The sequence below is a fragment of the Dromaius novaehollandiae genome, chromosome 13 (genome assembly GCF_036370855.1).
Source record: "Dromaius novaehollandiae isolate bDroNov1 chromosome 13, bDroNov1.hap1, whole genome shotgun sequence".
NCBI lineage: Eukaryota > Metazoa > Chordata > Aves > Casuariiformes > Dromaiidae > Dromaius > Dromaius novaehollandiae.
Window position 1 is genome coordinate 13,183,311 of NC_088110.1, and position 21,862 is coordinate 13,205,172.

The following is a 21,862-nucleotide window of genomic DNA, read 5'->3' on the forward strand; positions in this document are numbered from 1 at the left end:
ACTTACGCTCTTGATATATAAATTCAGCTGGTTTTTTTTTTCCTGTGCAAGTGCTCAGATCACCTAAAATACTTATGCAAAATGATGCTGCAGAAGCACTTAAGAACACTGTTTCAGGAACAAGCCTTGGAAAGGACAAAGATGGAACTTACACTTAAAGGTTTCACTACAAAGCAGCTATTATTTATCAGTAGCAGAATGTGGATGCTAATGAATATGAAACCAAACTAAAACATGACAGTGAATGCAGTTAATAATAATCAAATATAGCCAAGAGGAATTAGAATTAGTTAAGTGGGAAAGGAATTTTTACACTGTCAGGAGTCAGGAACTTTAGGTATTTCATGCTGCAGGTAACATTTAACAAATTTTCTTTGGGAGTTTCCAAAGAAACTTCCAAATATTAATTATAATTCACCCTCCTTAATTTATCTGATCTGATATTATCATATACAAAGTTTCTGTAGCTGTAGCCCGAGTCTCCTGTTTCCTAGATTTAAACTCAGGTGTCTGTCCAGGTCACCATGGAGAACTGGGACCCTGAACCTGTAAAGATGACATTCCACATTCTCACTTTGCTACCTATTTCAGTACTTAATTATCACTATACTGGTACATTTCTCTTAATATTAAACCTACATATTTAAAACTAAGCAAATATATATGTGAGTCTTGGATATTATAGCTAGCAAGATAAAGCAGAGAGAGGACTTTCCTATTTCTGTATGGTTTTAAAAGTCTGACTAACAATAGCAAAGGAAAATTTAAGATCAGGTTAGCACATGAAAGAAGTTGTTCCACGTTACAAAGGCATTCCATTTTGCAGACTGTAACATAATATAAATAATATTGATATAAAATTAACAATTAAGCAATAGACCTTGAAACAAATTATATGCCAGGCAATATTAAAAATGAAGATGGTCTTTATGATTCTCAGCGTATCTATACTTCTACTTACTTCACATTGAATTGTTCAAACTTGGTCACTGCATGCAGTCTGTAACTTGTCATAAACTCAAATTTGAGCTGCATGCATTCATTGTAAAGTTTCACCCTGCATCTTATCATGGAACGCACATAAATGCTTACCATATTCTATCAAGGTGTGATATTTCAGAGTAACTAAATAATATCCTGTAAATCTTGATATTTTGGTTCCCGTAAAGAAACTTGCTTCTTTACTTGAAGGAATCAACACGTAAGTGAAAATAGTATTTTACTTACCAGCCATGGGGGTGGTGGTCCTTTCATGGGTAAACCTTTTAGTTTTACATGCTAAAAGAGATTTTTAAGAAACTGAAATTATTTTCCATTTTTGAAGCACCAACCACTGCCCACTGCAAAAGTGGCCAACTCACAGCTATTACCCCAATCAAGCTTATGTTTCTAACTACATACGTTGTGTATGCAACACACATGCTCACAAAGTCAACAAAACTAAAACTTTGGCATCTTACTAATACAGGAAAAAGCCTATCTTAATGCAAATTTAAGATACATGCTTCTTTTGAATTTCAGAAAAAATCTAAAATGTTTGTAGACTTTGGGGTAAATCCATAGAAAACAATCTTAAAAACTCAAAGGTGAATGAAAGGACATGGGACATTTCAGCACAAACTGCCTTTATAATCAACATTCTCACCTCTTCTTGGGACAACGGCCTGAATTTTGTTTGATAGCGACTTAACTCTACATTCAAACGATGGACAGTCATTTTCAAAGCATCATTCTCATCTACCAGTTCTTGTGCTTGTTGTCTTAAAGAAAGCAATTCTGCAGCCTCCTCTAATAAAATAATAAAAAAGAAAACAAGAAAAAGCTCAATCAAAACTCAAGAAACATTAACATTAATTTGTTAATTTTATGGAAAAAAATTCTCAATAAGCTGGAATCATAACAAGAGAATGTCTCAAAATACTGTAATGCATAGACAATTACTAATACAAAAAAAATCATTAAATTCTGAAACAACCAAGTAACAACCAAGTAAGTAGTGGCAGCTCTATCTCATGTATTCTATGAAATAACTTTTCTTTCATGATCATGTTAAGTTTTCTTTGATAAAATTTCTACATATGTAGAAAATATTTACTCTTCAAAAACACCTTCTGCATAGTTACCCACTCAAATTAACGAGGTGGAAACCTACTACTACAGGAATAGGTTGTCAGAGATTAGAAAAATAAAACAAGACTTCACAAGAGCTTATCTGGAAAGAAGACTGTTTCTCCCACCTTACCTTCTCTGTGTGATCTCTCTGAAGCTTCTTTAAGTCTTCTGTTTTCTTTTTCTAGTCTCTTCAGTTTTAACTGCAGTTCTTCTATTTGCTGTTTTGTTTCCTCAAATTTTTGGGCTATTGCCTGGTATGCATTGTTTAGAGACCAATTTTCTCGTTTTAGTTCTCTGAACTTCTCTTTCGTCATAGTCTCCTGTGCTTGCCTTGACCGAATAGATATATCTGTAGGTGCCACAACACAATGAGTTTAGATGGTACTCAGACTTGAATACAGCAATATTTTCAGCAAATTATAATCCATTTTTTTTCTAATATTAGTACTCTGCATGAGTGAGACTATGCAGGCCATAAATCAATTCATGTTTCCCAGAAGATCAAGGTCAGAGAGAATGAAAAATGTGGATTTGGGAGGGGAGCTTTGAGGAGAGGAGTGGCTGAAAGTTTCCATCTTCTCCAACACTGAAGACCTTCCTTCCTTAAAAAGCAAAGAAAGTATCAGCACACTTCCCTCTCCCTAGCATGGGTGACTGGAGAGGTGAGACAGGAATACCCACTGCAGTAACCAAAGTGTATGTGCTTGCATAGACTGGCCAGTCCTGCCCCCTTTTATTTTAATCACCTATGCAATGAATGCCTTGTCCTCTTCCCACTGAGTAGGGTTCAAGTGAAACCCTGTGAAGCTTGAATACAAGTTACTTAACAGTCCTCACAAAAATTAAATTTAAGATCACCTGCAAAATCATGGATTATGCTATTACATCAGTAATACTGGATAACAATTTCAAATTTTTCTTTTCATCTGTATGGGCTTGACGGTTTACCTTTCAAAATAAAAGCCGAGATTTTTCCCTGACCATCAGACTCTGAGAGCTACCATAACCTAATAGCATGTAGGCATCAATATGACTTAGTACAGAACAGTTCCTTAGTATAGGAATATACATGAAAACCAAGAATGGGTTTTGAAATACAGAGCTCTCTTACAGAGGACATAATATTAAATATATGAAACTATTATATTACAGGCACTTATGAGCACTGTTAATTTCCTGTGAGAAGGCATGAGATATCTGAGCAGCACAGAAGTATTCAAAAACCCATGAATAAGTGATAGGCACATATCCCATCCACGTGATACACCTTGGGAAAAGTTCAAAGGTGCTGTGCCTCAAATTGTCACATGGATGCAATGACATACAAATATGGCACTAGCTGAAGGTAGACCATGTTTCATATATCACCATACATTTACCATTTCAGTTGCAATGGGATACTTAATAATAGTGACATTCTCTATCATAGATGAAACTTAAAGGGTTTGAGAGTTCCAGTATGACTTTCATTTCACAGTTGTTTACTTAAGACTTCAAAATTCACTCATACTGGAAGCTATAAACCACCTAAACACCGAATTTTTTTTTATATTTTTATATATTTTTATATAAAAATTTTATATAAATTTTTATAAAAATTTATATTTTTATATATTATATATATATATATATATGACAAACCCTGAAACTGGTGCTTTTATACATATCACAGAGTATTCAGCTTTTTTTTTTAACCTCCTGTACAGGAGAAATACAATTTTTTCCCCAAGTTAGGTTTAGTGAGTAGAAGCAGGAAAATGTATTTTTGTATGCAGATGTGCATTCCTTAAAGTGAAGAATTTACAGTGACATCACAGAGAAATCAGAAGTACCTGGGGATGGTGGAGGCTTTTCACTTAGCAGATTTTCAGCTGATGATTTTTCTTTCTAGCAGAGAAACAACAAAGCATATGAAAAGTTGCTCTAACAATTATCCTTTTGGAAATACACTGAACAGCATCGCTGTTGGAGAACTTATGAAACAAATCTTTTGAAACAATTTTTCTTTTAGGTCAATAAAGTTTAAGGTTGGATGCCAAACTGAAGATACATGACTGGTCATTTACCCATCTTGACATTATGTTGTCTCTTACAAGTATCACCAGTCAATCAGGGACACTTGAAACTTTTTCCTGGGGAAATCTGTTAGTATTTTCTGTAGTTGTCATAGACGTACAGTTCTCAGAATAATTTCATGGCTGATGTAAAAGTTACATAGACATAAAGCTTCGTAACCTAACAGGATGGATCTCGCTCCCTCTTTTTAGTTCGTATAAAATATGACTCTAGAATAGTCAATTATGGTATGAACTGACAGTCCATAATTAGGATAGTTGTGTCCTAATGAATAAAAATGTAAGACCGTTTTGAAGAGTTTTGTTCTGAATTTGAAAATTGATTAAATAGGTTCCTGCTGTAACAAATACTTTGATAATAAAAAGTAATTATTTTTAAACTCTCAAAAGTTCTTTCATCATAAAAGAACTACAGGTAGAATGTATACTAATGTATTTACTTGAGGTGATCATGACTCTCTCCACATTTTTGTGAAACAGAGTGAAGTTCAGCAAGAATGTAATGCCATGTGATTTAACACACTGAGACACTGATGACCAAATGAGTCCAAACTCAGGAAAAATTTCAAAAGCAAAATATACGTGGTCAAGAATTTGAAGAAAAAGCAATGTTAGCAATGGAATTACTGGCCATTTTTGTAAGTAATATCCCAGCAAGTTTATCTGGTAAACTAAACTTGTGGGTATTCTTTTCAAGCTTAGTAAAGGTGACAGTAGTCAGATGGGCCCAACTGGAAAGACAGATAGAAATCTGGTAAAGTTGGGATCAGAAATTGAAAGTTACCTCCGAGAGCTCTCTTTTGCTGTAACATGCTGTCTCTCACTTTCACTTAGTTTCTTTCTCACATAAGGAATAACAGAAGATATAACATAATGCTTTATATACCCATATAGTGAGATTTTCAAAATGAATGATTAGCTGTTCTTATATTCCAAAGGAAGAAGATTCCTTGGTGGCAACATTAATTTTCTTCTAAGTGATTGTGCACTATCAGCTCTTTATAATGCTTTGTTTTTTCCAAAATGCATCATAAATAAATCTTCTTATCAGTCTTACCTTCAAATTCAAACCAAGACGTTCATTTTCTGTTAAAGCAAAACAGATCTTTGAGTCAATTAAAAATTGAAGCATTTGCAAGTCCATAAATTATAAGGATACATATGGATATGTAAGGATACATATTACATACTGTAAATAATTATAAAAAAAATCTTCCAGAAAGGACAAATTAGATAACTAGCTTTCAATTTTATCTGTCATAGTCTATGATGATACTGATGTTAGACCTTTACTTTACCTCACATGGTAAAAATACAGTTGTGGAAGAAATGAAGTTGTATTACTATCTTCCTGTCATGTATTCTGCTATTCTTTTAGAATTTGGAATGAGAAACAAATGAAAGATTTTCATTGATTTTACTGGGCTTAGGCCCTACTGCATCTCTGAACAAAGACAACTGCAAATATGACAGTTTCCAAGATCTGCAGCATCTGCTGTGAAAAAGAGGAATTAGAAATGGTTTCTACATCCTATTTTCTTCAGTTTAATGCAGCCCATTCCCAAATGATTTAATCAACGCAATCCATTCTTGGTAGGTATTGTTTTCTATAAAGCTTTGGAAATAACTCCACTGAAATAACCGTGAAATAACACTGGGATCCAGCATGGATACAAGTTAGTAAAACAAAGATTTTCAAAAATGGGTCAGTTATGCTGCTTCTTTCTTTCCGATAGCTATTACAGTGTTGCCATCCTCTGTAAAAACTGCATATTGCAGCTCTAGGACAAATGCTATTATTTCTCCTTTTCCCAGTTCTGAAATGATAGCAGACATGACAATTATGCAATAAAACTCCTATGCAGTTAAGATTGTTCTTGCTTACTCATCATGGCTTTTTCTTCCACAGTATTCTATTCTTGCTGTGGTTATAAGAAAATAGCTTAGTGACAGGATCCAAGTATGTACCAAAAGCTCTCTGATCTAATAAAATTAATCATTGCAGAAAACTGATTTGAGAAGCTTAGTGATTCTGAGGTTAAGGTGATAGCCTGAGACTGAGGATCATGTTCAGCTTTCTATTCAGTCAGAACCTTTCTGTGTGATCTACAATTTTAAGGCCCAGACCTAAAATACACACACACAGAGGTGTGTCTAAAACTATGATTTTCACCACCTCATTATCCACACTGCCTGATATGCCTGAATTTACCAGAAAGCCACTATTGCAAAGTTTCTCATAATCTGCCTTCAGAGCATGCCCAAAATTGTTGCCGACTTTGCAGGGCTGAGCAGTTCAGTATCCATGTCACTTCCAAGTCATTTGCAATCCGACAAAGAAATACTTTTCTGCTAACCCTCTCTTAAGGTACATCGAGAGTGTACCTAACCCACTGCCTGTCCTAGCTAGGACACATACAGTGATCACTTCCATTTAGAAACATGATGAGGGAGTGATAGGACTCTTTTGTACTATAAATCAGTGCTTAGTACACTTAAGTGAGCAGTTAGAGCCCCTGGTGCAATGTACTCAGCAATATAATTAGATTAAGGAAACAGGATCTAACTCAATCTTAAATCAGAATTTCTGGAAGATTATGTCCCTAGAAGGTGGTCAACTGAATAGAAGAAGGTTCAAAAAGCAGAACTGGCAGAACTTGGCTCCTTAGCACTTAATACAATATACCTTTTGTTATTACCAGCTAACATAGACACTGACCAAACAGCACCTAGTAGAAAAGTCCTTCATACCAAACAGCTTTATTTAAATAGTGTAGAGCTTCTGGGTAAAATGTACAGAATATGGTACTTGGCCTTTATTGGATGCTTAATGGTTTCAAACTTTAATCTGCTAAATTCTCAAGGCATGAAAGGAAAAAAAATAGCATGTAAGCCAGATAACAAGTTAATCTTTCAACTCAAAAATAGGTTTTCTGATAGTAAGCGTATTTTGTAGCAGAGGTACTGGTAATAACAAGGCCAAAAATAATAAACAGAAGTAATAAAAATATCAAAATTAATAATTTATTTAAAAAACATTCATGGTTTAAGAAGTTATATCAAACTCAATGTGAAAATAACTTTAATTATGATATAAGGGTAAATAATCCCAGTATCATGCCATATACTTATCAAAAAAATGTTCTTACTGATTTTCAGATGTGACATTTTCTTATTTAAAGAAAATGCTGGAATAAAAATGTTTTCTTTTATTTCCTTTTTTTTTTTTTTTTAAATGTTGGTCATTTCTATTTTTTTTCATTTTGTGAACCCGGTAACACTCCTATCGTTTGCAGAGTATAAACTGGATTTATTGTGGCACATATACCAGTAGAAACACAGTAGAGAATGGCTCTATTATGCAAGACCTTTTATTCTGTTTTTTACACTGGCTGATAACAGATGTTGACAAGTAGAGTATCAGTTACAAAGTGAATAGAGACTAATTTCCCCTGTTTATGCACAGTCTGAATTTCCTATAACTATTAGAAATGGTGGAGTATTTAGCAGCATTTTCTTTCATTCCTTTTTTTTTTTAAATGATATATCAGATTATCAAAAGATAATGATATATCATTATCTTATGGTACTACTAAATTTATCTAAAAATTGTTTATTTCCCCAGGATATTAAAAAGTAAGTCACTTTAGCTTAAAATAAATTTATTTACCTTCTAGTTGCACATTCGACTTGTCCACCAGCACCTGAAACTCAGTTTCATGAGAAGATGCCTCTTTCTTGTCAACTTTAGTACTAGGGGATAGTGGAAACTCTTCCTGTGTAAAAACAGGACATGACATCTAAATAATTACAACATTGTTAAAATAGACCATGCCCAAGTGTCTTGACATCTGTATGAAACCTTTAGTACCATAATGTCTCATTCACATTCAGAATAGTACTGCAATACTTTAAGACAATAAATTGTAAGACATGCCTTTTGGCTTTAAAGTTACATGTAAATAAAATCTAATCCTTACCATAATTAACAGGAGATAGGGACCTATGCTAGTCATTTAGTTCATAGTGCAGTACTTTTTGTCACTTTATTCGGGCACAGAGTCTGTGGAACCATCCTACATTCACTTGTTCTGTACAGTATCTAAACTAACTCATAGGACTGAGGAATTCAGGAATAATTCTTAACATCGTTTACCTTAGCTGTTTTTCCCTCTCAATCACATGTCAGTGCTCCACATACCTCACACCCACTCCCTTTTTTTCCCCTCCTCATCCTTTTCTTATTGACTACTCCCTATTCAACTAGGGGTGTTTTCCTATGCCTTTCACATACTTAGCATTTTATTTAGCCTCTCTACTACCCAGTTCATTCTTCCTAGTCATTAAATTTTTGTATCATTTTTGACAGAGCTCTAAACTAAACTTTAAATGCATCTTAGGAGTCTTAAGCTGTCCATTGCTGGTTAAGACAATCCAAACCCATAACATGGAAAAATCCACTGGTCTTCAAGATATAAGGTCACTTTTTCTGTGTGATTCTGAATCTCCCCGTCTCTAGATAGGTCTCTGCTCATTAGCATGATAGTAACTCAGTAACTAAGTTTTTACCATTTGTAAGCCTCGCACATTTTCACCAAAGTAAAATTCCTACTGCTTTTAACAAGTCCTAACAATCTTCATATTACTCAGTAAATTAATGATAATTAGGTAGATGAGTGGCTAAAATAGTAACTCAAAATATTCTGAATGCATTAACTATCCACCTCACACAACTATTGCACCTTGATAGAGATATTCAGGCTTTTAACCGCCATTGTTTATATTTGGCAAAATAAACAATGAAATAATGATTCAAATAAAATGTAAAATATATTAGTATTTTACTTCAGTGAAACATCCTTGACACATTATTTACCTCTTATTTAGGATCACAGGATAGCTGATGTTGGCAGGGACCTCTGGAGATTGTCTAGTCTAGTCCTACCTCCCCCTGCTCAAAGCAGGGTCAGGTAGAGAAGGTTGTTCTGGATCTTTTCCAGTCAGGTTTTGAGCATCTCACAGGCAGAGACTCCACACCCTCTCTGGGCAACCTGTTCCAGTGTCTGACTGCCCTCATAGTAGAGAGGTCTTCTCTTATATTTAAGTTGAATTTCCTGTATTTGAATTTGTTTCCCATTGCCTCTCATCCTGTCACTGACCGCCACTGAGCAAAGTATTCAATGATTCCATATACTTTAGTCTCCCCAGTCAGGTATTTATACACATTGATAAGATCCCCTGTGAGCCTTCTCTTCTCCAGGCTAAACAACTCCAGCCATCTCAGCCTCTCCTCATATGTCAGATGCTCCAAACCCCATCACCTCCAATCATGCTAGTGGCCCTTCACTCAACTCATTCCACTAGGCCCATGCCCTTCTTGTACTGGGGAGCCCAGAACCGGACACGGTACTCCAGATGATGTTTCTCCAGTACTGAGTAGAAGGGAAAAGACACCTCCCTCAACCTGCTGGCAGTGCTCTTCCTAATGCAGTCCACAATGCTGTTGACCTTCTTTGCCATACAGGCACATTGCTGGCTCATATGCAACTTGTTTTCCACTAGGACAACTCCCACTTTCCTCTTCTGTAAAGCTGCTCCCCACCTGGTTGGCCACCAGCTGGTAGTGGTCCCTAGGCACAAGACTTTGCATCTCTCTCTGTTTGAATTTCAACAGATTCCTGTCAGCCCATTTCTCCAGCCTGTCAAGGTCTCTCTGAAAGGGAGCACAACCATCTGAGGTATCAACCACTCCCTGTTTTATAACACCTGCAAAATTCCTGAGGGTACTCTGTCCCATCATCCAGGTCATTAATAAAGAAGTTAAATAGTACTGACCCCAGTATTGTTCCCTGGGGTACACCACCGGTGACCGGCCTCCAGCTGGGCTGTATCACCCTCCACAGAAAATATTACACATTTTACCAGATTAGATTATGTACTTTCTTTAAATGTATAGGAAGAATCACAATACCATCGTATTCCTAACAAGAAAAAGCCCCTAATATCAGAGATAAGGAATCTGTGAGGATCAATAAAAAAACCTAACTCATTAAGGAGTAAATTAATCATGAAAAGAAGTAAATGAAATAAAAATTGAATAAACATTTGTATAGTAAGAAAAAATGTACAGCTTTACAAATATTTAATGTTTACCTTGTTTACCCTCTTTACAATAATGTAAAGAAAATAACCAATCTGAAAACCCTACCTTTTTAATTTTGCAAGGAACAGCATAAATAGCATTGGTGCTAAAGCCTTCTCCCCTCTTCTCATTACTTTGACAGCTAGACTCTGCCTCTTTATCTGCATCTGAAAGATAGGTATCCATGTCCTCCTCATCCTCACAATAATTGCCTGACATTTCCAGGGAATGTACAGGAGATCTTTCACTACCATCAAGCTTCCAGTTGGGCCTGCAAGTCAAAAGCAGTTTAAAGCATGTTTCAGTGTTGCTTATTCTTCCCCCTCCAAAAAGGCGAACAACGCCCCCCCCCCCCCAAAAAAAACACAGTAGTAAGTAGAACCATCAGTGTGAGAATATACACAACAGATTAACAGCAGACACGAACGGTCATCTAAGCTTCTTTAGCTGTAAACAAGGAACCTGACCTATATGTACGCTTTGAATTAGAGAATTAACACCTGAGCTACATTTTCCTCTGTAGTTTAAAGAGAATGCCAGACTAGAGACAGAAGGCTACTAATTCTATAGCAAAAAGTAGTCTGAAATAATAATTTAGCACAAAGGAATTACCCGATTCAGCTGATTCCTCAGTGATAAACTGCTTGTATAATTGATTGTTGTTTGAGAGAAATAATACACGCCACACACTGTGTACAACCCAAATCTCTCCCTCTGATGACTGCATGCATGACATCATTTTATGAGAAATGGAATAAGGATTGTAGAGACTTCAGACTCAATTTATGGTTTGGAGAGAAAAAAATAAGTTTCAGTAAGTGGAAATAACCCCAAGAGTTGAATTAGTTTGCTGTAATTCTTGGGTAAAATTATATCACTGCCATTCCCAGTATAAGACACCAAAACAGAAAGTATACACTACCCCATTCTGAGCTCTGCAACTGTTGCATATGGTTCAAAGCATTCTTGTTCCACATAGGTGGAATCACTTTCAGAAAGTGATCGTTGACGAGGTTGAGGAATAGCAACAGTACGCCCTGTTAGTGTTGTCGCAAGGATAGCTGCTGCTAGAGCAGATCTGGAAGAAAACAGAATAAAATAATGAAACAAAACTGATGTCTTCTGTGCTTCATATTTTATATTTTTCTTTTGCAAAATGTCTTCACTATTTAAGCAAAGCAAAAAGTTCAAAATTAACAATCATCAAGAACACTGAAGGTATTAAGAGACTGATTTTAAATTATTAACTCCCAAAGTAAAGAACAAAACTGGGCATGCTTTCATAATGTAGATATCTAAGAGTAAAATATAATACCTATCAGTTTTTCCCAAATTAAAAGCATGAAAACAACTGAGTTACATGCCCAAAACTGACATTGATAGTTTCCAGCACTTAGCATTCGGTTTAGTCATAACAGTAACGGTGATGTGTTGAAAAAAGTTGTTCCATATTCTGCAATTTTATACACTAGCTTCCATTATTCCCTGCTCTTCTACTGATGCTTCTATACTCTTCTATTGATTCTTCTATTGATGCCTCTGAAGCTGTTAATAACTGCCAGAGCATTGCAAACTAGGACAAGTAGAAGTGCACAGAAGTGCCTGTTTGGGGGATGCTGCAGGAGGGTAAGGTGAAGAGGAAAAAAACAAATGGGACTAAAGAGTAAAGAAAAGAAATGGTGAGGACTGTAACAGGAATGACAGCAAGTGGGGGTCAAAAAAGGAAGAAGTGAACTAGGATCAAGCAGGAATGTTATAGACACTTGAAAACAACCAGAATTGAGTTAAACATAGAGAAAGCGTACAGGAAAAACTGTTAGAAACTAAAAATGAAAGGGAAAATAAATTTGTTTTTACTTGATGTACCTTGACTGTACAGCTACTTCAAATCTAATCAAATACATTTTTAAATGCAAACTTTTGAGTCCCTACTTTTTTTTAAATATGCAATAAAGTGTCATGTTAATAACTTAGTTTATGCTTTTGTAATGGGTTAATAAAGTTTCCTCACTCAAGGTGCTAGTACTGCTACAGTCCTCCACTCTACTCTAATAGCCAAATAAAAATGGCCCCAACTAGTCCAATTGTTTATAACTGACCCAGATTTGTAATAAGTTACATATTCAGAAAGGTCATTGTCCTAATTGTTAAGCATTCTTAGGAATGGGAGAAAAATATGTATCTTTACAGTTCAAAGAAGGGAACTGCCCCAATTAAAAAATATATTCTATTTATGAAAAGACTTATGTAAGTACTACAGTTAGGACATGCAATTTTTCTAATCATGCTTTTTTACTATGCTATTGTAATAAGGTGAAATTAAATGAAATAAAAATAAAAAAAACTCAAAACCTACCTGGGCCTTTCTGGAGAAGGGTTTGGACTACGAGGGGGAGGGGTGCGGGGAACTGCAGGTTTAGGAGCTATGGTAGCAGCAGGGACCAGGCCATGAGCTATATGTTTCTAAACAATTTAAAATAAAATTAGTTGACAATGACTTTAAGGATAACAACTAAAAAACACAGAACTGAACATGCACAAAAAATAACCATGCAAAATAATATAAAAAGGAAAAACAATTGCATGCAATTAATGTAAACAAATGACTTGAAATGATTCTAAGTATAACTTTTTAATATGTATTAACAGTTGCTAATGAAGGTTAGAGATGTAAATTACTTAAGACCCATGACTGTAGGTTCTCCACCCACTGTATCACGATCTGCAAATGCAGAGTTTTAACTTACTGAATCCAAGTTTGTTTTTTGTACATATACATACACATGAAAAAATGAGTAGTAGAAAATAACTTCTTTCACAACATTTGAACTCTGCATCACAATAACAATACAACCCCCTCTCATAGAAAAGGATCGTTCAGTCAATCAGAAGTCATCCCCAGACAAAGTAATATGAGATGGAAGAAAAGCTCGTCACTCATAGCAAAGACATCTTATGTTTAAGCTGAATTTCCCGTATTTGAATTTGTGCCCATGGCCTCTTGTCCTCTCACTGGGCACCAAGAAATACTACATCACACTGAAGTCCACCACTTTCAGACAGACGTTATTGTTTTTATGGAGTAGAACTGGGGTTGCATTTCAGATACTTCTGCTGCTGTAATCATTCTTTAAACACCTCGTCGTTATCCTGTTGGAGAATATAAACTGGGAAAGACTGCTGACTTTACAGGAAGCTATATCAAATAACTGTATTAAATAACTAAACATAGTACTACAAAGACTGTCCTTTTACTCAGTGTTTTCTAACAAATGCACCGCTTCCTTACTCTGGAAGTTGGTCCAGCACGCACCGTTGCGTTTACTAGAGACTGCAGGAGTTTCACTGTGGTTACCAGGAAGCAACGGGGTAAGAGGAAGCTGTCAGCCCACAGTAAGAGAACAACAGAAGATCAAGAATTCGTTTTCATTCTAACAATAACAAATCCCCAGTTAACTTCAGTTACATTAAAGATAACAACCGCACCAGTACCGGCACGCCTAAATTCCGAGGCTGCAGCTGTGTCCTCAGCTTTCGCTATTAACCTTTGCCAGGGGAAGGGGGACAGGGCTCCCTCTCCCCTCGCTCGGACACGCGCGTCCCTGCGCTCCGGAGGGGCCGTTCGTCGCTTTTCACTTCGGACAAACCGCGAGGCCACCGGCGCCAGCCGCGGGCGGGGGCCGGGCTCTGCGGCCCGCGGTCGGGCTCCCAGCCCGGGCACGGCCCTCCCGCCTCCCGGCCCTGCTTCGCAGGGAGAGGGACCCCTGCGCAGGGCGATACTCACAAAGGGGCCCCTCCGGCCTCTCCTGAAACGAAACGCCATCGGCACTGCGCAGGGGAAGGCGCTCGGCCGCCGCCAACGGCTCTCTCCACCCTTTCGACGCTTCCCCCGTCGCCACCAGCCTGGCAACAGCGGCGCCGCAGATTTGCTGCAAGACTGCGCTCTTCCAATCAGCACGCGCCTTACTCACCCCTCCTCCGGCCTTAGCAACCCACCAGCGGCGGGGCGCGCCCCGCCCCACCTGCTCATTGGCTCGCGGCTGCCAGAGCGCTCGCTCCCTATTTGCGGGTGCCGTCGTCAATCAAGCGCGCATGGCGGTGGGTCGGCCGTTTGCTCGGCGGGAGAGGCGGCGTCTCTCCTGAGGGGACGGCGGCGGTGGCGGGGTCTGTCCGTGCCTCTGCCGAGCAGGCGGGCGCCGGGCGCCGGCCCTGGGTGGCGTCGGGGCCTTTCCCGCTCTCCTCAGGCCAGGCCCCCGGGAGGGCCCTCCCTTGCGGGTCGCCCCCGGCGGTGGCGGAGCCTGCGGCCGTACCTGCTCGTCTCTGCCTTTCTCCTGAGAAGACGGCGTAGCCTCAGAGACTCCCGTTTTTTTCCCTAAAGTCAGAAGAAAGCGTAAAACTGGCAACCTGGAAACGGACCTCGCCCAACAACTGACGTACCCGGCTCGAGAGTTTTGCCCGCTGAGGGCTGGAGATGCTTCTGGAGTCAGCTCAGCAACCGAAGTCGGTTTTCTCAGGGATGGATGTTTAGCGCTTCTGTGTCTGAATTTAGGTGTTTTTGTAAATTCGGGTATTTTTCCAGTCGACTGGCAAACTTGGGAGTGGAATTTACGAAGCTTCAGTCTGTATTTAAGCAAACAAGATTTCTTGCCAATTTTTATGTTAAGCGTAACTGGGAAGTAACTTGGGGCATGAGATAAGATCTATTCCAGATTAGAACAAGTCTACAGAACATGTTAATGTCTTTTTCACATTTCCTTTTAGGCTGTAGGTGCCACCGAAGTAAAGAGTTAAAGGAGGTCCAATGACAACAAAAGCACACTCCTCTGTCACAGCAGGATCTATAGTTGTCCCTTATGGACATGTGATTGGAAATGAGAAATGGAGAGGATCAGAAATATCGCAAAGGCTACAAGGTAAGTACAAACAATTTGGGAGAAGAACAAAAAACAGGCAAAGCATTCCCTCCATCTCCCCGTATTGTTAGATTGGCTAGAATATGCATTTACTCTGCACCTGACTGGTCCTGTATTTGAGATGAATCCTATGTTACAGTGAAAGTTCCTGTGTGTCTGTTATGTACCTATGGTCAGTTTTAGCATATCTGCATACTTCTTGTGCAGTATAGAGAAAAAGCAAAACCATCTGCTTCTTGGGAGCCACAGCAGTGGGGCTATTATGAACATGTACCTCCGCTGAAATTCCTCCAATTTATGTGGATACTGGGACCATGCTGTCTGCTGTTGGCACAGCAAACTAAATCAAGAAGATGCTTTGAGAATAGCATATGGTGTGTTTGCTATGATGATGTTTGTTCAACCCCAGAGTTTACAGAGAAGCTATCCTGAATCTGTAGTTTGAAAGTGCTATTAATTGGCATTGTTAAAGGCATCGTGCAATGCTCTGGATTGCTTGTAGCAGCTTTCCTTTAAAAACAAAAGATCCCCCGCCCCCCCAAAAAAACAGAATAAAGGCTTTTAAAGAGTATGAAATTGATTGTTAAAGTTTTAAGTCAGTAGAACTATTGACACGTTAAAATCTCAAAGTAATTGTTACTATATTTTTAATGACTGTATTTTTGTCTTCTAACAATCTCAAGGGAAAATTAAGCTCATTTTTGAAGATGGCTTGGGACTTGTGGATTTTCATCTTTCAAACAAAACTTGCATTGTATATATTTCTGAAGCAGATTTGGTTGCAGGAGATGAATTCAAACGAAGATTGGTTCGGTTTAGGAATGTAAGTACTGTGTAAAGGGAAGAGAAAGAAAAGCTTCTAATTGCAATTTGTTCTTCCTCTGTTTCTGAAAACATTCTTCTTGCATGCTTTTTAGATCCTAGTGGAGCTAAAAGATGCATGAGCTATTCCACCTGAAAATTAATACAGATGAATAATAAATCTGTAATAATGCTGTATTAAACTTCAGTACGGTTGTCACTTCTGTTCTTCGTCTGATTTGTTCCCAGACAGCTCAGAAGTTTGCTCTTAGTTGCATTGAATCATCTCATCACTGACAGTGTCTTTCTTTTTTTTTTTTTTTTTTTCCTTTCTTCCTCTTTCAATAAAGGCTAGCAGTCTTGGTGGAATTGTAATTGTTGAGAGAACTCAAATAAGTGATCAGTACTTCTTAGCAGTACAAAAGCTTGTGGTGCTAGAACTTGGCATGGTGTTGCTTCCTGTGGCAAATCAAGGAGAAGCTTCTCAACTTATTATTCAGCTAGTAAGTTTCTGTGTTAGTATATAAGTATTTATTAAGGAGAATTACCTCTTTTCCTACAATCATCTCTCCTGTTCAAAAAGAACACCTGTGATCCTAAAGGAATTCAGCATGTTTGTTTGAATGTATGGAATAAACCTGCAATGGTAGTGTGGTAGCGCAGTTCAGCAGAGGTCTAATTTGGGAGCAGAGACAAAATTCGATAGTGGATTTTTTTATTATTATTTTCTCTTGCACTGATTATCACTGGATAGCATTAAGTTCTCTGTCAAAACTAACTTGTGATTCTGCTTTTTCTCAGGGTGGGGGAAACTATATTCTTTATGCCGTGTTTCTCTTTGCCTTTATCTTGTTTCTGATTGCATCAAACAGATGACAAAATCATTCTTTTAATTCATGCTCGGTATTATGAAAACTCTTAATAAGGGGGAAGGGTGTATTTTTAAAGCTTCCTAGTGATATCCTTGAACTCTTTGAGATGCATGAAACTATTTAAAAAGCTCCAGTAGAGGGCACTCAGTATCACTTACGATTTTGTTTTACTTCAGGTCCGTGAACAAAGTAAGGACCGCAATAGTAACCCCTTTCTTCGTAAACAGTGTTCTCAGCTAGCAGAGGCATCAGTGTTCCGGACGGTGCAGCAAATTCCAGGAGTTGGAAAAACGAAAGCTCTGCTTCTGCTGCAGCAATTTGGAAGCATCCACAGACTTTGTAATGCATCTATCAAAGAGCTTGAGCCAGTAGTTGGACAAACAGTAGCACAACAGATTTACACTTTCTTTACCTTGTGTTCCTGACATACATGTATTAACACTTTCTCTTTTGGAATATGAAGACTTTTCTGTGTTCTCTGTGAACTCTTAAGATTTTGTTTTTAATAATCTCAGTAAAAACTGAAGGGTGTTGATTAATTGTTTAGAGAGTACTTTTCTGCTTTCTCTTTATAGCTACTCTCCTCATGTAGATAGAGCTGTAATCTTACCTTGGAACAAGGGCTGTAAAGTGTTTTGCATGTCTTGTATGAAAAACTGAGAAAGCTGTCTATTTTTCAGTGATCACAGAAAAAACAGAAAAACAATTTCTGTAGTTATTTTTGTCTGTCAGAAATAAACACTTTGTTAATATGTGGGTGATGTTTCTTAAGCGTATACTCTCAGTGTTCACCTGTCTTCAGGCAGAATATATTAATTATCTTCTCAGTAACCAGAAATGTGAGAGAGTTACAGCATTTAAAAAAGTTAGCCTCTATGCTTCACTCCCCCCCCTTCAGAGATCATCTGTAATGAGTTGGTAGACAGAGATGCTAGCTGAAACCTATCATATAACATGGCTCTGATACAATGTTAGCATGTTACTGATAACTGTAAAAATATTTTAAGTCTCTCTTCATTTTTTAAAGTATATTTTTTCTTAAATCATATACCACTGTTAAAGCTACAGCTTACAGAAGACAATTGAATTGTTTTCTAGTTGATTCTAAGGTGAAACTTTCACTTCATCTAATTTTTAGAAAAATTGGGAATGCTCAGAAAAATTAAACTTGCTAATTATGGTTTCAAAATACTTCTGCCAGTGAGTCATAATAAACACATGTGCAAAGCTGATTGCTCTTTGTACACCTCTCATACTCCTTAATGGGAGTGTGAGATTATGTATTAACAGTCTTAAAAGCATATAGCAATAACGGTTTTGTGTGTGTATATACATCATACCTTGAACTGTGCTTTATCTTATTGGAGTTTGAGATAGAGGTAATAGTATCATCCTAACTTATGATTTACAGTAATTGATGATAAGCATAGATAACTTTTCAGGAACTTTTAAGTCAAGGATAGATTTATTGCACTGTACACCTGTTAAGAAGCACAGACAAGTATGGCAATTACTTTATGTTACATGATTGGAAAGATAACACAGTACTTGCTACCAAAGTTATATCAGCTCTGCTTATGCTGTAGTTATTTCTAAATGTCTTTATTGTGAGGGGAGGCTTTCTAAACTTCATTTGATGCTTGGTGCAGTAACTTTGTTCATAAAATGTTTTAGCATGCCTTTGGTTTATTACTTTTGGGGGTTCTTTGGAAAGTGCTGGCTGAATGTGTCTTTGACTTTACAATAACTTGTTTCTTTGGTTCCTTTTTCAATTCATAGTTACCAAATGTATTCCTTTGTGTCTAATATTCAAACTGTTGGTTAATGTTTCATGTTTCATTCTCTTTTTAATATCAGTTGGAATAATTATACATGAAATAATGTGGGAAGCTTTCATAAAAATTCATAATATTCTTCCACCATTAATCCTTTCAAGAGTTGTCTGGTGAGCAAATTATTGGTGTGTTTTCCTGACATCCTGCACTTTATTTTAAATGATGTTCTTACTGTATTTAGTATGGGTAAAATTGTCTTTTGTCTTAGACCTATTAAGAAGGCAGTCTAAAATGCCCATGCATATTACTTGGATTTTAGATCACAGTACAGCAGGAAAGCAGTTGAGCAGGGTTGTTAATTCCCTTTTGTAATCCACAGAAAAGAAAAAGCAAAGAATAGAATCTTAGTACCTCTGTAACCAACCTAGTCTACTGCTTAGTGCAGATAACGTGTTATTTATACCAATTCTTTACTTGGGCTGAAAGTATACTTACCATTTGGCCTTAAATGTTTACTATTTAATAAGTTAACTATCAGAATTTTCAGAACTACAGAACAAGGTACTATTATCTTTCTATGGGGAATGACTAAGCTTCATATAAATCTGTTTCTTGCTTTAGTGTTTTGGGTTTGTTGGTTGGTTTTTTGCCCCCTCACCATTTTCTGTCAGTGGCATTTTGCTATTGAGACTGGATTTCACATCGAAAAGGTATGCGGCTATTTCTTGATGTTGCAAGGCAACTTTTTGCTACTTAAAAGGGCCATGATTGATACATACAAAAAGTTTAATTAAACTAGTACCAATTACATTACAGGCTGAACTACTAATCTATTTTAAACCTGTGTTTTCAGGGTTTCATAGCAGCCCTAGACATTCCTTGTGGATAGAGACTTGTTACAAATGTCTGGGCCTTCAGCAAACTTTTTAGCTGTGAAATTAGTATTTGGGCTAAATCTTGATCATTTTGCCTAATATTCATTGTAGAATAAGTCTTCAATGAGCTCACAGAAAATAGTAAGTATGTATGTATTTATACAGTATTTGAGAAGTCCAGACAGACTTGGAAAAAAATGGATACTCCCTACCACCACACCATTCCTCAAGGACTAGCGAGTGTGAGGGGAATGGAAAGGCAGTTAACCATGCAGCTAGAAACCTAAGGGGGGAGATACTTGCAGGAAAAGTGTCTTGGTAGGATAAGAGAAATGAAGAGTTGCAAGGAGTTTCATGTGACTTCGCTAAGGATTTCATTAGCTGCACAGTAATTTTAGCCATAGATGCAAAGCAGACTTCTGCTGCACAGAGTATCAGGCTCTTGCATTATACCACTCTGACTCCTGCTTGTGCATATAATATAAAGTGCTAATATGAATATACATGGGAAAATATTACTACTAAGGATAGGTGAGACAACTCATTTACAGCATTTTTGGATAACATATAGGGATGCTCTAGAAACATGTGTTAACACTCCTTGTAAGAAGCCAATTTTATAGTATAAATTCCTGTATTACACAATACAAACTTGCAAATAAGACAGTTTCTTTAGGCCTTTCAAGGAAGACTACAGAAACATACAAAGGATATTTAAGAGGCTTGCCCACAGTAGACAGTAAAAACCTGTGAACTGTACTGTATCATCCAAGCTGGAGCAGAATCAAGAAGCCACTACTAAATGGCAGCATCTGACTTTTATTCTTAAATAAGTGTCATTAACACATTTACACCTGTTATATAAGAAACTAAAAATAAATGGTAACTTAAAAGTTCATACCCAGGCACAAACATCCCCATTATTTTAAGTTTTGAGTATCAAACACCATATATCTACTCTGTAGATAGCATCTTTAACTAACACTACAGTGTTAGCAATTTTCAATTAGAAAATAGAATCTCAAAAAAGGAGCAATGAATGAACATCCCTTTGATGCCTCTTTTTCTTTTCAATAAATGTAGCCAATAATTTCTCATAAATTGTTCCAAGGGGAGAATTTTGTGTCTCTAAGGTTTGTACTTGGCCCTATAATAAATACTCTACCACTTAGACTTCCAGGCACCTTTTCCTCATGTTTTGAGTATCACCATAGTTTATGTACTTTGGATTAATACTTCAGAACTAGAATACTTCAGTTTTGAGATTTGTTCTATACTATCAATTTTATCCAGATTAATGAAATACAAATCTTGCATTAAGTAGGTTAAATAATTTCAAGTTTGGAATAAAGCCTGTTTTTAACAATGGAATAAGCAGGCATTAAAAATGTAACCTAGATCAGAAAGAGAGCAGAGTCAAGGCCTTTTGTCGTTTAAAAGATCTTTTGACTTTTAAGCCTTCCAATTCTTTTCCAGAGTGAAATTAACAACTATTTAACAGAATCCATTTAGTAAATCTCAGAGAACGTCTGTGCATAAAACCAGTTGCATTACACTGCTGTTGGCACAAGGCTGGTTTCTCTGAATAACATTATCTTCTCTCCAGTGCTGTTTTCTCCTTAAGATAATTATTTAAAGTCGTTTTAAGTGATTTATTATAAATTCTAAACTTTCACAGTGAAATCATCCTTCAAAGTGTCACCTATTCTGCACGCAGCATCAAAGTTTGTAATAAATAACTTCTATCTGTAATAGCCATAAAAATTAGTTATGATAGAATATCTTGAAATTCCAAAGGAATCCAGTCCCCATCTAAGTAACTTATTCAACACCTCCCAAACCACTGTGTTTGGATGTTCAAACTTTAAGTTTTACTGTTTTTGGCAGCCTCTGACCTTTACAGTGGTTCAAATACACTGTAAGTTAAGTCAACATCTGTCTGAATTTACAGATGTGTATACAAAGATGACATCAACATATTTTATATACATTTTAAGAACAACTTCATGTTAAACAGATCCTTCTGAAAGATTTAGTACAATGAACTTTCTGTACTCAAGAGTGTGAAGGGAGAAAGTTTTTTCTTAATCTGAGAACTTCCAGCCACAGCTGAAGGAAGGCAGAGGGTACTTGCAGCTTTCTGTCTATTTTTAGTTCCCCAGCTTAGAAAAGGCAGTTTTGGTGGGGCTTTTTTGGTCTGATCAATCTTATCTTCTTCCATGGCTAAACAGATTAGGGAGTATGTCTTCTGCATTCCCACAGAATAAGTTGCACTCTTACTATGCTGCAAAAAGAAA

General features: G+C 37.1%; 3 protein-coding genes and 1 long non-coding RNA gene across 11 annotated transcripts in view; 2 read left to right on the forward strand and 2 right to left on the reverse strand.

Annotated features, from left to right (window-relative positions):
- Positions 1-6,298, forward strand: part of LOC135329780 (uncharacterized) — a 28,568-nt gene extending 22,270 nt beyond the window's left edge. For 5 of the 6 annotated variants that reach the window (XR_010391450.1, XR_010391449.1, XR_010391452.1 and 2 more), the window contains 2 exons: positions 4,668-4,825; positions 5,566-6,298. This is a non-coding gene — a long non-coding RNA (uncharacterized LOC135329780). Of the gene's footprint in view, positions 1-4,667; positions 4,826-5,125 lie in introns of all 6 variants that reach the window. The other variant, XR_010391448.1, reaches the window with a different exon arrangement.
- Positions 1-14,289, reverse strand: part of CEP89 (centrosomal protein 89) — a 37,685-nt gene extending 23,396 nt beyond the window's left edge. The window contains exons 1-10 of one of the 3 annotated variants that reach the window (XM_064519658.1): positions 14,114-14,289; positions 12,686-12,792; positions 11,252-11,407; positions 10,396-10,600; positions 7,858-7,963; positions 5,245-5,273; positions 3,945-3,999; positions 2,243-2,461; positions 1,646-1,788; positions 1,228-1,278 (exon numbers count right to left, since the gene is read on the reverse strand). In XM_064519658.1, the coding sequence (XP_064375728.1) occupies positions 1,228-1,278; positions 1,646-1,788; positions 2,243-2,461; positions 3,945-3,999; positions 5,245-5,273; positions 7,858-7,963; positions 10,396-10,600; positions 11,252-11,407; positions 12,686-12,792; positions 14,114-14,152 (1,110 nt within the window). In that variant the 5' untranslated portion in view covers positions 14,153-14,289. Of the gene's footprint in view, positions 1-1,227; positions 1,279-1,645; positions 1,789-2,242; positions 2,462-3,944; positions 4,000-5,244; positions 5,274-7,857; positions 7,964-10,395; positions 10,601-10,941; positions 11,230-11,251; positions 11,408-12,685; positions 12,793-14,113 lie in introns of those variants that run through there. The other 2 variants (XM_064519659.1, XM_064519660.1) reach the window with 2 other exon arrangements.
- A 92-nt stretch (positions 14,290-14,381) lies between these two features.
- Positions 14,382-17,667, forward strand: FAAP24 (FA core complex associated protein 24). The gene is made up of 5 exons (XM_026107594.2): positions 14,382-14,829; positions 15,091-15,242; positions 15,926-16,065; positions 16,394-16,546; positions 17,092-17,667. Exons 2-5 carry the CDS (start codon positions 15,131-15,133, stop codon positions 17,338-17,340), a joined length of 654 nt encoding a protein of 217 aa, XP_025963379.1. The 5' UTR covers positions 14,382-14,829; positions 15,091-15,130; the 3' UTR covers positions 17,341-17,667.
- Positions 17,668-20,156: 2,489 nt separating this feature from the next.
- The window catches only part of RHPN2 (rhophilin Rho GTPase binding protein 2), a 31,432-nt gene continuing 29,726 nt past the window's right edge, over positions 20,157-21,862 (reverse strand). Inside the window, exon 15 of the mRNA XM_026107593.2 lies at positions 20,157-21,849. Coding sequence (XP_025963378.2) covers positions 21,598-21,849 — 252 coding nt within the window. The 3' untranslated portion in view covers positions 20,157-21,597. The remainder of the gene's footprint in view (positions 21,850-21,862) is intronic.

Bases quoted from the DNA above. Each gene is read 5' to 3' on its own strand.
- FAAP24 (XM_026107594.2), top strand. From the start codon at position 15,131: ATGACAACAAAAGCACACTCCTCTGTCACAGCAGGATCTATAGTTGTC. The intron at 15,243-15,925 runs GTAAGTACAAAC...AACAATCTCAAG, and splicing joins AATATCGCAAAGGCTACAAG to GGAAAATTAAGCTCATTTTT. The intron at 16,547-17,091 runs GTAAGTTTCTGT...GTTTTACTTCAG, and splicing joins CTCAACTTATTATTCAGCTA to GTCCGTGAACAAAGTAAGGA.